A 15,713-nucleotide genomic window follows, 5' to 3' on the forward strand; every position below is an offset into this window, starting at 1 on the left:
TCTCATCAGAGAAGGACACACAAGTGTGATTCGCATAGTAGAGCCTTTCTTTACCACAAGCAGCTCGATACCTGGAAGCCTGAAAGGAGGGGGGTGGGGCGGGGAGACGGCGCTGCGCCTGCGCAAGGCCACCTATGAGGTCATAGGACGAGACTCAGAAGAGGATCACGTGAGTCTCTATGCAAACATTCTCTTCTATTTCCCTACAAGGACATAGACGGCGGAGTCCTGCCCCTGGTTGAGCTTTGGAATGTGTAGCCAGGCCAATGCCTGGGGGCTGGGCTCTACCATTTCTCCAAATGACGGGGGGGGGAAGCAAACGCTAAATTGTGACGGTGAACCCGAGAAACCAAAGAATTTCCCTTAAAAGTTACATCATCAAGCACTTGCATCCATTTCTCTCCATAGTGTGCCGTGCTTACTGCTTTCCCTCAACCCACCGGCTCTCTTTATAGCTTGACGCTGTTTATCCATCCCCTTTATTTTTTCTTTAGAAGGGGCCCATTATTCGGCCGAAAATGGAGCCCAGCCCGAAGTTCCTTCCGGTTTGTGGGTCGGGGCCGGAAGCGTCGGGTCGGCGGCTGCTTCCTGGGCAGGGGTTGAGCGGGGTGTATTGTAGCGAAGAGCGCCCGCCGCCTCCTCCGTCTCCCGCCGCGTTTGGGGCCGTGTCGCCGCTTGTCACCGCCGTTGTTTTCTGGTTCTCTGCCGCCGCAGGTGAGTAGTGCTCGCGGCCCCGGCAGCGCTCCGTCCCGCCAGAGCCCTTGCTAGGGGGATGGTTTCTGGAGGGTCGGCTGGGCTGCTCCTGCTCTTCCTCTCTCCTCCCCTCCCCCCCAAAATCTTCGAACCCGAAGCGTCCGGGGAAGAGACTGAAGCCAGCCTAAGCACCTTCCTCTGGGAAGACAAGGCCCGTGAGAAGCGGGGAGATGGCTCCCGACAGCTCCCTTCCAGACTGGATGCCGAGGGGACTTGAGCTGCCTCGCTCCCTCCTCCGGGGCTGACCCTGTGGGACTCGTTACTGACCCGGCTTCCTTGTCCCCTGCGAATCCGTCCGGGAGCTTTGAAAAACACTTGCGATCCTTGCATTTCAGTGTAGTTACTTCCGTTTGGAATGTCGTATGCTGCATCTTGTGAATTGCGAACATTCTAGGAGGGACCCGGGGGCCCAGGCGGCAAAGGGCCAGAGGGAGGTTGGGCTGGGAACAAAAAGGTTGAAGAACCCTGAATCTTTAATTATTCCACGTTTTGAAGTCTCGCCTTCAGTTCTAGAGGCCAGTCTACGGTTGGCATCCTTTTAGGGATACAGTAACAGAGGGCATTCCGCAGATACAGTCTCTCAGTCCGACTTTTGGAGCTCGTAAAGAGCAGTTTTAAAATTGGTTCAGATATTTCTGACAGCTTCAGTATTCAATGCAGCCAACATTGGTTATATGCTGAAGTGTTTGCTTTTTAAAATAGCCTAGGAATTGGCTACATTTTTTTAAAAAGCGAACTTGTAGGAATGGAGGGGGGAGGGAAGGAAGAGCTACTTGTGTGTTTTTTTTTTTTTCTCAACTAAGAAATAGAGTGAATCTGCAAGAGAAGGGATGTTTTTCATACTTTAGTGTTTAGTGTGAGATTTGGAAAAAAAAAAAATCTTGGCGATGATTCCCTTTTTTTTTTCTCCTTAGAAGACTCACTTTTTAAAAAGTGATGCTTTTTTTTTTTTTTGCTTGAGCAACAGTCCTAGCCTTGCAAACTGCAACCAAACTACTTTAGATAAAGTTGACCACTGGTGGGGTGTGGCAGTTAAAAAACTAATACTGTTTTCAAAACAGGAAGTTAAAATAGAGTAGCTTTGTTGAAAACTTAGCAGGTATTTAACTTTTGGAAAATGGGGCCTTAAAAAAGTACTAGGATAGTCAGCAATAAAGAACATGTGTACTGTAAAAACAAACTCTCAAGATATATTTAACACATTTTGCTACTCTACAAGAGAGTTTCTCAATTTCTAATTTTTTGTTATTCAACTTTTCTAGATTTTATATACAAACTTAATATTTATCATGGTGTAGTACTAAGAAAGCATTGTAGTGGATTTGGATTTTTTTTTTTTTTTTTTTAAGGCTTACAGCTTTAGGAAAATACATTTTTGTACCTTGACAATAATGCTAGATAGGCCATTTTTCCATCTATATATTGCAGTTTGTAATCAATTAATAGCTCTTTGTGGTTACTTATGGCAAACCTGATGAAAAAGAAGGCTTCATATTATTTTAGGAATGAAATTGCCTGTGATTACTTAAGTTTTAAATGTTCAGGTAGATTCCCTGTAGCTTGTTAGACTCAGTCCTCTAACATCCTAAATAAGGTCGGAAAACCTTTAGGATTTAGAGATTAGAGATAATTGAGTACATATTTTGCATTTCATAGATGAGAGATCAAAGAGGTTTGTTTATTTGCCCAGAATTTCACTTGGATGGAAAGTAGTAAGAGCTTTGATTTAGAAACAAGTCTTCCCTTAAAAGCTCGTGTTCTTACTACATAATGCCAATGTTCATTAAGAAATTGTTATCATGATGATTCCCAGTTTACTTGTGTCAGATGGGAAAATTCAAATTGTTATCTTCCCAGTTTCTCTGGAATTAATTTTAAATCAATCTGTGCTCTCTAGGTTACATGGAGTTTGACATATTTCAACTAAGCAAACTTGTAAAAGTTCCCTTAATCTCATTGCTTCTAGTTATACCCAACCTAGAATATCTTCATAAAAATTATTCTTTAAAATGGTTCTAAATTAACCCGGATGAGTTGTATAAAAGGATTTTAAACTTCAGCTTAGAATAGGGGAAACAACATAATCAAAATTTGGGGAAGCCGAGTGGCACAGTGGATAGAGGACTGGACCTGGACTCAAAACATTTGATCATCTATTAAGATTCTTAGGCAAGTCACTAAACGTTTTTTTTGCCTCACTCTTCTCATCTGTGAAATGGGCAAAATAATAGACCTATCTCCTAGGGTTATTATTCAGATCAAATGAGATGATCATTGTAATGGCTGAGTGCCTGATACACAGTAACCACTGTTTGAGTGTTAGCTGTAGTTATTATTCAACTTTATGATTATTTTAAAATAACTTTTCATTATTCATGACTTTTTAAAGCCTATAGCTAATATCCAAGTAGTCCTTTGAATGATAGCTCAGGCTGATTGGACTTTATTTCATTCCTTCAAAAAAGGAATGTTTGCAGGTGAGATGAGGTGACTGGATGGCAGACTGGATAAAGCATTAGGCCTAGAGTCAGGAAAACCTAAGTTCTATCCCATTCTCAGACACTACTGCCTTTTTGATCTTAGGCAAGTCACTCCACCTCTCTTTGACTTGCCTATAAAATGGGAATGGTACCCACCTCAAAAGGGGTATCATGAGAATTGGATGAGATAATGTTTAGTATATTGTCTGGCAATAGTGCAATATAAACATTATAACTCACTCTAAAACAGTCTCAAACTTACACTTGCTTGTTGCAAAGTTTATTTAGCTTAATTTGCTTGGTTATGCCTATGAAAGAATGGCAGGAAGATCCCAGAGAGTATAGACTGGGTTTTAAAATGAAATTCAGAGGGATTGGGGAGAGGCAATTGATTTGAGCTATCCAGTGTGACATGCCTCTTATTTATTTGGAACCATTTATTTATTTACTCTTATTGGCATGGGGAGGCTAGACATGGCAAGAGATGAGGCTTTGCCCTTGTCTGCTGTATCCCTTTATTATTTTCTTTGTACATGAATACATATAAGTATCTTTAGAGAAAAATGTTTTATTGATCTATATGATTGCAAATTTTTAAATGAAAGTTTTGCTCAGAGCTCCAAAAAGTTAAAACAAGTTAAGTGCTTCCAATTTCAATGTGAAGTGAACTTATTTGGACACGGGCATAAAATTATATATCCCAATCCACAGGCAGATTGCTTTTTATGAATTTTTTTGCTTAGCCATTTAGCTCTATCTGAATATGACAGAATTTATTCTCCTTTATTACGTCATTAGAAATCCATGTAAACATTTCAGGTCTCCCCAACAAAGAAGTTTCTAACTATACTTGTATGGCTTGTATCACAAAGCAGTGAAATTATTAGTTATTGGATATAGGCAAACAATAACTAAAAGGGTTTTAGAGTAAGAAAGAAACTTTAAATACAATATACCCCCTTTAGTTTCTAGAAGAGATAATATTCAGAGATTGACTTAATTTAAATCTAAATAGCTAGTTTGTAGTAGAACTGGAACTGGGATCAAGAACTTTTCACTCTTCCATAACAGATATAAAGCACTGTCCCAGATCTGAAATATTTTGTACCTCAATTAAGGTCCAATTCAGGCACCTCTGCTATAAAGCTTTCCTGGTCTAGGATCTAAACTAAGCACCATTCATTTGACAATGAAGCTTGAGTTTCCTGTGACATCTCTTGTTTACTTGTCTTGTTTACCGCTTTACATTTTTCATGCAATTAGTATGATTATAAAGTAATGCAAAAATAGCATTCTTCTATACTTATACCCAGGCTTACACCTTTGTTTTAACTAGCTACTTTAAAATTTAGCTACAGTAAATTTCTTGACTGTAAAACCATCTTATATTTGTTAATTATATATAACGTCTGTGAATAAGGATTCATTGGGAGGTTAAAAAAAAAAAGCCTTTTTCATGTGAATATTGTTTTAGTTTTGATAGTTTTAAACCACTTAAGTTTCTTTATCTTTTTCTTGAAGTAGCAGGCTGAAATAGAAAATTCAAGTGAAAACTTAATTACTATTCCATCAACAGGTAGCAAGCTGTACTCCACAAAATTTATCTTTATCTATACTCAAATACAAAAGATCATTCAATTATGAGAATGATCTTTTGGTTTTAGTTTTCAGCATTTTCAACATTGTTTTAAATAATTTTTAGTTTTAAAACAGCTAGGTGGCATGGTGGATAGAGTGCTTAGCCAAGTCATTTGACTTCAAGTTTCCTCATCTCTTAAATGAGTCATAGTACCTATCCCCCAGGGTTGTGAGGATCAAATGAGACAATAATTGTAAAGCATTTATCACAGTGTGTGGTAACATAATAAGTAGTATATAAATATTAACTGTTGTATATCTGATACTTCGTGTTTTTACAATACATTTCCCAATACAGCTCATTCTCAAACCTCAGACAGCAATCTCTTATAAGAAAGAAAAAGAGGGGGGAACAGAAACTTAACAGTTCAGGAAAACAAAGATCTTGACATCAACATGTAGTACATTCCCTTAACTTTTAAGCCCCACTTAAATATCTCATCATTATGTAGCGGTAACCCTTATCCTAGAAGAAGAGGAATTTTTGTCTACAAATAACCTAATTAATGTCTCAAAAAAATTGGAGACAAAATTTTATTTTATTTTTATTTATTTATTTATTTTTTATTTAATAGCCTTTTATTTACAGGATATATACATGGGTAACTTTACAGCATTAACAATTGCCAAACCTCTTGTTCCAATTTTTCACCTCTTACCCCCCCACCCCCTCCCCTAAATGGCAGGATGACCAGTAGATGTTAAATATATTAAAATATAACTTAGATACATAATAAGTATACATGACCAAAACATTATTTTGCTGTACAAAAAGAATCAGACTCTGAATTATTGTACAATTAGCTTGTGAAGGAAATCAAAAATGCAGGTGTGCATAAATATAGGGATTGGGAATTCAATGTAATGGTTTTTAGTCATCTCCCAGAGTTCTTTTTCTGGGTATAGCTAGTTCAGTTCATTACTGCTCCATTAGAAATGATTTGGTTGATCTCGTTGCTGAGGATGGCCTGATCCATCAGGACTGGTCATCATCTAGTATTGTTGTTGAAGTATATAATGATCTCCTGGTCCTGCTCATTTCACTTAGCATCAGTTCGTGTAAGTCTCTCCAGGCCTTTCTGAAATCATCCTGTTGGTCATTTCTTACAGAACAGTAATATTCCATAATTTTCATATACCACAATTTATTCAGCCATTCTCCAACTGAGGGACATCCATTCAGTTTCCAGTTTCTAGCCACTACAAAAAGGGCTGCCACAAACATTCGTGCACATACAGGTCCCTTTCCCTTCTTTATAATCTCTTTGGGATATAATCCCAGTAGTAACACTGCTGGATCAAAGGGTATGCACAGTTTGATAACTTTTTGAGCATAGTTCCAAACTACTCTCCAAAATGGTTGGATTCGTTCACAACTCCACCAACAATGAATCAATGGGAGACAAAATTTTTTTAAAAACCTGAAGTTTTTAAAAATGAAGCCTAATTTAATTTTAGGGTTTGGTTTGATGAATAAAACTAGTGTCCCTTTATGACTGACTATTTAATAAATATTTCTCTTAGAAAATACAAATGAAACCCCTTGGGTCCATACCATAATGAAATGTGCTGCTCACCTCAATAGCTTGATATTAGATTGTATGTCTCTTGTCAAAGCAGCAGCACAACTAAATTCAGAAACTTAAAAACACTATCACAACACTTTTTGGTCTAGAAAGAGTGCTATGCATGCTCTAAAAAACGTGATGGTTATGGATTAAATAAACAACTAAATTTTAGAATATTTGAAATTGGAGGCACCCCTTTAAGGCTTCAAAAAAGCAAAATTAACAGATAAATACTGCTCTAGTAGAGGGAAATGTAAGAAGAATAAGAATTAAATACAGCTTCAATTGTAGATAAATTCTTTGAACAGATTAAGGACAATTAGAGGTCTGAGGATGAGTAATGGATAAATTTAGCACTTAGCTTTTGAGCCTGTCATAGCAAATACCATACTTTACCACAGCACTGAACCTTGGTATGCTTGGTGTGTTCTGTTTTATGGTACTTTTGTGTTAAGACTGAAATGAGAATCTAAGATAACAGTGAGGATTATATTTTTATGAATGCAGTGATGAAACTGTAATAAGGAATGAAAGGAACCAAAAAAAGGAATAATTGGTGTGAGTCAGTCATGGGAGCCATCTGTTCAAAGCTAATATAATAAATAAAAATTTTTCACTGCTATGCTAAACACTTCATTTATAGAAGGAAATTTATGGCACAGAGATCTAGGTGACAGTTCATTCTTTGGAGTCCAGGGTTTTATTTTTAGTACAGAGGATAGTGTTTTTCAGCGTCATAGATGAATGTTGCATATGGAACGTAAGTTTTAAAATTGTTAGATTGGTCAGTGGATGAAATCAGTGGTGGCTATTTGTAGATCTAGCTAGAAGAATATAACTCATTACAGAGTCCCATACTTTTTAGCTGGAGCTTTTACAGATTACTAGCCGGATCTCAGCTCAGTCATGGTATAGTAAAATATTTTATTGTGAAATGGTTGTGGGCTTTGTAATAACTATGTAAGCAATTTTAGGTCTGAAAGGCAGAATTCTTTAAAGGAATTATTGTTTTTGTTGCTAAAGGACAAACATTTGTGTATCTCTGTGTGTATTTTATTCCTGGACACCTAAATTTTAGTTTTGATATTTCACTTAAGAATGGTAATTATTTTTATATCTATCTTTACTAACAATTTGTTTAAAATTTCTTTAACCATGAGTACGTTTTATTTTTTTAAAAATCAACTACTTAACTATTATATAGATTTTTCTGTGCCAAAAGTGGAAATCCGTTGGCTATTAAAGCTTGAACATGTTTGGCAGTAGAAAGTAGTAAGTGAAAATCTTATTTCCATAGTTCTGTTTCATAGCTACCCTCTATACCTTTTTTTTTTTTTTTTTTTTTTTTTTAACCTTTCTACCTGCCTTACATAGCAGCAAGGGCCCCCTCATAAGCAGCTGGTCTATATCTTACCACTGGACCTAGATGGCTTAGGAAGAAAGAATGAGAGGCTGGTGACTTTGCACAGCCCTTGCCTCACTTAAATCCAATTCATTTCCAAGTCATGAGATCACCTTCCTGATGTCAAGGTCCTCTTCTAGAACAAAGGACAAACTGATTTTTGAGTAGTAGTAGCTGCCTCACTGGGGACCCAGGGGACCCAATTGGTCAGTTTCAGTTAGGCAATGCAGCTCCTTCCTTCCTCCCTCTCCACTTAGGGTATCATAGCCTTACTTGTAAATTGTAATAGCCAAAATCTCTAAATATATTAGTTTATTGGCTAGATTTCTTTTTAAGTAACAAGCCTTAAACCCTAATCATTCTGGCTTTTATACAAACCTCACTTAATTTTTTTTAGGGCTCTTATGTTGCACTTGTTTCTGTTTTGGCCAAGAAACCCTGAAGTTCTTCTCCTCTCCTATTTAAGTGTTTAGGCTAGGTAAAAGAGGCCATTCTTTGCTTCATTTCTTATTTAGAGTTAAATCATTGAATGAGCCTTGCCTCAAGACAAACTGAGACCCAGGAAAGACCTTAACTTAAAAAGGCCAAAGTCTCCCACTGCATCCAGAGCCATCACCAGAGAGGCGGTGACTTTGCCCAACTCTGTCTCCCTTAAATCCAATTCACTTGCAGTGATCATCACCTTCCTGATGTCATGATACTTTAGGGGACTGAAGGCCAAACAGCAACAATGTAAAGTAGCAACTATATGAGGAAGAGAAGACTCTGAAGAGACAAGAACATTTTATGATAATTAATGTAATTATTACTACTTTTGTGTTTTATGAAAGTTTAAGTGTAAAGCTGTCATGGATTCCCTGGCAATTGATAGGGCATCAGATTTCCTTACATCCATTATATACCCATTCATTTATTGTGTTTATCTCTCTGGCAACTTGTTAAATGTTTGGGAGCTGTGGGGATTTTTGTTTTGTTTTATTTTAATTCAGGACATTGGGACGTTATTTACTATTAAAAGTCCATAATGGTGCCATGCATATTGTCTATAATTCGTCAGTTTGATGTTAAATTTGAATTAATCAATTTGGTGGTTGTAAATTATAGAGAACTGGCTTTTTAGAACCCATCTAGAGGCCCAGTCTAAAAAAAAAACAAAACCCCAAATTTTATTTCTTCTACCCTCCCGACCCCTCCTGCCAGTTCTTTAGCAATTTTATTTAGAATTTTGAGGTCCAAATTTTATGTCTCCTTCCCTCCTCTTTTCCCCCAGATGGTTTAATATTCTAATATAGAAATGGAGGTTATGCTCATACAGTTATGTAAAACATTTCCATATTAGTCATAAGTGTAGCATAACTAATATTGTGTATAGATTATAAAAGAAATGGGTCTTAGTGATAGTGGCTTAAAGTAAAGCTATCTACAAGTCATGAATATAATAGTATAGTCTTCATATCCTTTATTTTTTGTCAGTTCCTTATTTGTCATATGTTTAGATTTGCTCACACTCACCACCAGGTGCTTCTTCATTGCACTTTCTGTGATTGGTACAATAGTGGTACATAGGAACATAAATGTAGAACTGGAAGAAACCAGAAACCAATCTAGTTCAACTTTCTTTCCCTCTCCTTTTTCCCTTTCTGGGACAAGTTCTGTTTATTAAAGGGGCTTTGCAATAATCCAAAAGTAAGCCAGTCTGCTAACCCTCTTGTTTAGTGCTGGAGCCATCAGTGTACTTGTTCATTTATGTAAGAGAGTATATCATAATATATGTAAGTTTTTAGAAGATGGACAGGTTGTCTGGTGAAAGTATAGATGGGTTGCAATCTTCATCACTGGGAAAAAACACATCAATGAGATCATTTGGATCTTAATAAACTTAGAAGTGGTTTAAATTTTTAAATTCTTTTGAGTAGTGTTCTTGTATTTTTAATGTTTTTTTAACATCTCTTTCCTCACTAGGATTTAATTGTCAACATGTCGAGCAAAAGGGCAAAGACAAAGACGACCAAGAAGCGCCCTCAGCGTGCAACTTCAAATGTGTTTGCTATGTTTGATCAGTCACAGATTCAGGAATTCAAAGAGGCCTTTAATATGATTGATCAGAACAGAGATGGTTTCATTGACAAGGAAGATTTACATGATATGCTAGCTTCCTTAGGTAATCATGGGTTTTTGTCATTTTACGTACACAATGTAGAATACCTTAGAATGTTTTCATATAAGTTTAAAAATACAAAACCTATTTCAGTACCATAATAGCCACTGGAGGTCAAACCAGGTTGTGGAACAACTAAAAGCAGCTTTTAACTGTTCTCTAGAACTTCATAAATGTAAAATTATTTAGCAAAATTTTAGAATGGACCTAATCCACTGTCTTATACCTTATTTGAGGTATACATTTTATATTCTAGAATTGCATTTGTTTTTAAATTATTGACTTCCTACTTAATTTAAGTCTTCAATAAATGCTACATATTAGATGCTAGGCGTGCAAAAATTTTAAAATGGCACAGTCTTACTGTCAAGGAATTTATACATTAATCGGAGGATAAGACATAAACTATAAATAATTAGAATGTGATAAATGGAGAGGTTCATCTTGATAGCTAGAGAAGACTGAAAAAAACTGGAGATAAAAGATTTGAGGTATAAAAGCTGAAATTCAACCCATTTGATTTAGAATCAAATGTTCATTAAATTGTTGACATTTTAAAGTCACTATTGGTATTTTAAAAAAAAAGTATTGTTTTTTAAAAATAGAACTTATATTTTTATTTGAAAGGGCTTCGTGAAAGTGAGTTAATTCTTTTTAAATATGAATGTCCTTGTAGGAAAGAATCCGACCGATGAGTACCTAGATGCCATGATGAATGAAGCTCCAGGTCCCATAAATTTTACTATGTTCCTCACAATGTTTGGGGAAAAGTTAAATGGAACAGATCCGGAAGATGTCATCAGAAATGCTTTTGCTTGCTTTGATGAAGAAGCTACAGGTGAGAGATGCTTTTTAACAGAGCTGTATAGAAATCTACATTTTTGTAATATCTTTTCACTATATATTTCCCAGTAATTATAGCAAGACAGTATAAAGTTCTCTAAGTTCTGACACTAAAACCATCCATTTCTATGGTAAATTTTAGCTTACTTATTTTTAAAATTATCAAGCAGTCATTGGTATATCCCTATGTGTAAGAAGCCACAGCAGAGGAACATACAACATTGTATGGTTTAGTGACATTCAAAGGACAAAAATGTGCTTGTTGACTATTGACCATCAGATAAACGAGTGAGCCTGCATAGGAGATCAATTTAAACTGGTTTTGGCTTTTATTATTCATGATCCAAAAACATATCAATATATGAATTATCATTTTTATTTTGATCATATGAAAACCTTTCAATTTTTATTTTGAATTATTTATACATAATTTTAGGCAACTTGGTTTTCAGTGAAATTTTTTTTAATCCTTAGATTTCTTTACTACATAACATTTTTTGGCCTCATTACCTACACTCAGTCCATGTGGCTTCTAACTTAGAATCACTTAAACAAAATTATTTGCCTCCAAATTTTACCATCTCAAGTCATTTTACGAAATTCTTTTTTGAATTACCCTCACTATTCATTGATTTTAGTGTTAATTTTCACCTTTCCCATTTAGCCAACGAATGAGAAGTTTAGAGGATTAGTAAAGGAGGATTATTTAGAGGACAAAGAGCATTGGCAACTGAAATGATGATGTTAGGCATAATTTAACCATTCTTGATGTATAGTGAAGGTAAGGTGTCTTATATTTCTGGAAATAGAATTCCAGAAGTATAGATCTTTTTGTATTTGGTAAGATATACTTAACCCTGCATAGAAATTTTGAATTCTATTCTCACATTAGACATTCATTCTCACAGTAGATATTTTTACTCCTAATCTTTTTGTTTTGTATTTCATAGGTACCATTCAGGAAGATTACTTGAGAGAATTGCTGACAACTATGGGAGACAGGTTCACAGATGAAGAAGTAGATGAGCTGTATAGGGAAGCACCTATTGACAAAAAGGGAAATTTCAATTATATAGAATTCACCCGCATTCTTAAACATGGAGCAAAAGACAAAGATGACTAAGAGAAAATGTCAAACTCATGCCAACAGTTTTTATTTTTACTTTGTTTATCTCTGAGACTTTCTGATACAACCTGTTTGCATGCACTCAAGCTTTAAAGCTTTTGCCTCTTGTGTATTTATTCCAAGCCATTTGGGGCATACTTGCACCTCTGTAATCAGACTGGAAAAAAGGGGAGGGGGTAATCACTTTTTTAAGCTGAAGTAAAATACAGAATTAGAAAATTGATCATTGTGAAAGCCTAAAGGGAAAAAAAAAAGTCTCAAATTTCTGGTTTAGCTGGATTTTTTACGGTTTTTGTAATAAATACTTTTAAAATAAAGGTTGTGAACAAAGTATTTCCACTAAGTACAGGTATTAGGTATATTTAAATAATTTCTGGGGGGGAAAAAAAAAAACACTAACTTATAAGTTTATGCATGAATCAGAAATTTCTTTCTCAGGAAGAGGTGTTAACTCCTCAGTTCTTGTGCCAGATTTAAAAAACCACTTCTGAGATGAAGTACTTGTTCAAAACCTTTAGCTCAACAAAAATAATCAGTTGATGGCAGCTTGGGCATTTATTTAGTACTATTCACAGCTCCCAGAGAATATAGAGATGAAGTAAATTGTAGCAAAAATGGGAATAATATACTTTTTTCCCCACCATCTCCAACACTCTATCTACCTCTACTATCTTTGTATTCCCAGTGCCTCTTAACACTCTGGACACTGAATAACTTTGTTAAACCTAAAGTAAATAGAAGTGCCACAGTGCCATAACCTCATTTGTATGAGCAGGTTTCCTTTCTTCTCCTATAATTGTGATTTACATTTGTTTTGTTAATTTGTAGTATTTGGGTAGCTTTAATCCTAATCAAGCTATGCCTTCCACTATCTATGTTGAACTTTTGAACACTGCTTAAGTTCATAAAACTAGATTATTCCATCTTTAATTCCAAATTTATAAGAATTTTTGTTTCAATAGTTGCTTAAATTTATAAAAATTTTTCAATAGAGAGGTGATTCAAAGTGCCTTAAAATTGGAATTTTGTCTTTCTTTTTTCATTATTGTTTATGGCTCTTAGATTTCATAAGAGGAATTTCCTTATATAAGTATCTGCCTTTTAAGTGGAAAGCCTTCAAAGAAAGGCATATTACATTTTATCTAATAACTGCACAAGACATTGCACTGAATTATATAATGAATTCTAGGCCTTACATGGTCCCTTCTTCATCTCTATTGCACTGAGCAAAGTACATATCTCATAGGAAAACCTTTTATAAAAGTTATTTTTAATTCTGGCATATTGCAAGATAAGAGCGTAGTCCTGCACAGGTGTTGCTTAAAATAAACTACAGTTTGTTTTTAGGGATATTGCTTCATAATTGAATTTGGCATGTTATATATACCACACTGTGTTATTTAAGCACAAATATTTGTATTTTGACAGAATGAGGATTTTTTAAAGAGTTTGAAGCAAACAAGTTTCTGTGTCTACTCCTAAGTTTTGCTTTAAACTTTTGAAATCATGAAATAAATTTATCTATTAGAAGAAATGGTCCTGGGTGTTGTGGTGCATGCCTGTAATTCCTGCTCCTAAAGAAGGCTGAGACAGTTGGATTCTTTTAGTACAAAAGGTCTGAGCTACAGTAGAGCAAAAGTGCTACATTCATTGCCAATGTGGTGAGCATTCTGGGAGCATGCCTAAGGAAGAGCGAACCATCCCAGGTTGTAAAAAAAACCAAACAAACAAACAAAAAAAAAACCACCTGGTTAACACTTCGATGCCGATCATTAACACCCATTCAAGGCTGCTACACTTCTAGCCCATTAAAATCAAAATAGCAGTTCAAATCTTTCCCCAAAAAATCAAACAAAAAATACTATTCCAACCTGACAGTATTTTTTAATATCTCCATTCTAGTCTTCGATGGAAGTAGGGTTCTTTACTTGTCTCATTATCCTTATGTTGTGAACTTAATTTGAATAGTTTATAAGTGGAATCCTTTTTTACAATCAAGTTATATCAAGCATAAGTCAGATTAAAATCATGTTATTTCTAGATGAGATTGATCGCCTTTGGACAAATTCATAATTTCTTTAGGTTACAGATGAATGTTTTTGAACCATATTCACCATCCCTTGATTCCATCAAGGTCGTGTAAAGCAGGGAGTTGAAGGACTAATAATATGCAAGATTCTGCTGTCAGTATTTGTGTATTTGGCTGCTTGATAGAAGTTTAATGCTTAATAAACATTTCTTGAATTCTCCACTTATAAAATCCAGAGCCAATAAAGTATGTTTAAGTGGAGGATGTTAAGAATGGTCTCAAATGGGGGAAAAAAGACATTTTTACTAAGCCAATGGCATCTGCTTTGATAAATCTCTTGAAAGACCAGTAGCAGTATGTCTCTATAAGGAGGGGTGGGAAGGTTGTGGGGTATAACAGCTTTATCTGAAACAACTACAACAAAAGCTCTTTTGCCTCCATCAGTGGTTTCCATTTCAGAAAATATTCTCCATTAAAGAACTAAATTTTTGGTTTAGTAATCACTGATGAAACAGTAGCTCCAAATTAAAGAACACAATCACCACAGAGAAATTAATTTGACAACCAACAGTTTTCCTTAGTAGATTCCAAACTCTTCAAAAGGAGTCTTAGAAGTTACAAGACAGTTTTGAAACTAACATTAAATCTATTATATGTTTTTTTAATAAAAAGATAAGCTATTTTGGTAGAGATTTAGTTTAATATGCAATCCCCTTTGTTCTATTCTTTGTGTGCAGGGGGGAAAAAAGCTGACAATTGGCATTTAAATATGGAATAACAAAATTAAATTTTAAAAAAAATTGTTCATTTACCATAAATGGTAATGATGGAAGGGGTGGTCTCCCCTGACTAGTTGTTCTTTCTGTATTACATCAGCTTCCAAGCTAATGTTTAGGCTCTCCTCTGAGTTAGGAGTTAATAAACTCCTAACATTTATTCCTAGGCAGTTCTTCCTAACCCATTTACTCTAAGGTTCAGGTGTTAACATAGCAGAGATGGATATCTGGCACAGACACAAGAAGGTAGCAACCTACTCCTTACACAGATGCAATAAAAATTACTTGCAAGCCTCCTGTGCTTTCAGATGGTTTTTTTTTTTTTTTTCCCTATAAAAATGACCAGGATTCTCCCATTTTTCCTCCCAACAAACTCCTTTTCTCTCATTACCTCTAGGCTCTTTACTATAAGATTGCTTTCTAGTCTTCTGCTTTCTCATTTTGCCATTTCCAAATGGAAAAGAGCTGTGGATTTTCTGACCTAGGTACTGTGTGTAGTGGGAAAAAATTCAGCTTTCTGTATTGTCATTTTCTCAGCCTCAGTGAAACCCAGTATGGGGAAAAAGCAAGTTAAGGTACCCCAATCGAATTTGTCCTTACTTTACTGGAACCAGTTTGGAAAATGGTTCTTAGCAACAGTTCTAGAGGAGGAGCCACAAAGGAATGTGACTTTTCATCCTGGGGACACAAATTGTAACAGCTCAAGTTCACAAACTGGGGCAGCTGGAGTTTAAACTATCTGAAATCAAGGTGAGAGATACATATCAATATTAGAATAATGTGAATCATTTCAAGGCTGCCAATGTCAAATTGAAAAGATCTCAGGTTCCTACTATTTGACTAAGGCTTTTCTATTCTTAATTACAAAATCCAATAATACTTTTTGCCCTCTCTATACTATTAGACATAGTTCAGCTCGTCCTGGATATGCTCTCTCCTC

The 15,713-nt window shown here is 35.6% G+C and overlaps 1 protein-coding gene across 2 annotated transcripts; it reads left to right on the forward strand.

Moving 5' to 3' along the window:
• The first annotated feature begins 482 nt into the window (after window positions 1-482).
• On the forward strand, window positions 483-13,751 carry LOC100919651 (myosin regulatory light polypeptide 9). 2 transcript variants are annotated; one of them, XM_012541526.3, is made up of 4 exons: window positions 483-714; window positions 9,804-10,002; window positions 10,676-10,837; window positions 11,793-12,361. In XM_012541526.3, exons 2-4 carry the CDS (start codon window positions 9,819-9,821, stop codon window positions 11,963-11,965), a joined length of 519 nt encoding a protein of 172 aa, XP_012396980.1. In that variant the 5' UTR covers window positions 483-714; window positions 9,804-9,818; the 3' UTR covers window positions 11,966-12,361. The 2 variants fall into 2 exon arrangements, with proteins under 2 accessions (XP_012396980.1, XP_031802452.1); XM_031946592.1 differs by lacking the exon at window positions 483-714 and adding an exon at window positions 7,276-7,348 and having other exon boundaries at window positions 11,793-13,751.
• Window positions 13,752-15,713: the final 1,962 nt, after the last annotated feature.

The sequence above is a fragment of the Sarcophilus harrisii genome, chromosome 1 (assembly GCF_902635505.1).
Source record: "Sarcophilus harrisii chromosome 1, mSarHar1.11, whole genome shotgun sequence".
Classification (NCBI taxonomy): Eukaryota; Metazoa; Chordata; class Mammalia; order Dasyuromorphia; family Dasyuridae; genus Sarcophilus; species Sarcophilus harrisii.

Coding starts and splice junctions, on each gene's coding strand:
- LOC100919651 (XM_031946592.1), top strand. Junction 10,003..10,675: donor TGATATGCTAGCTTCCTTAG/GTAATCATGGGT, acceptor ATGTCCTTGTAG/GAAAGAATCCGACCGATGAG. Junction 10,838..11,792: donor CTTTGATGAAGAAGCTACAG/GTGAGAGATGCT, acceptor TGTATTTCATAG/GTACCATTCAGGAAGATTAC.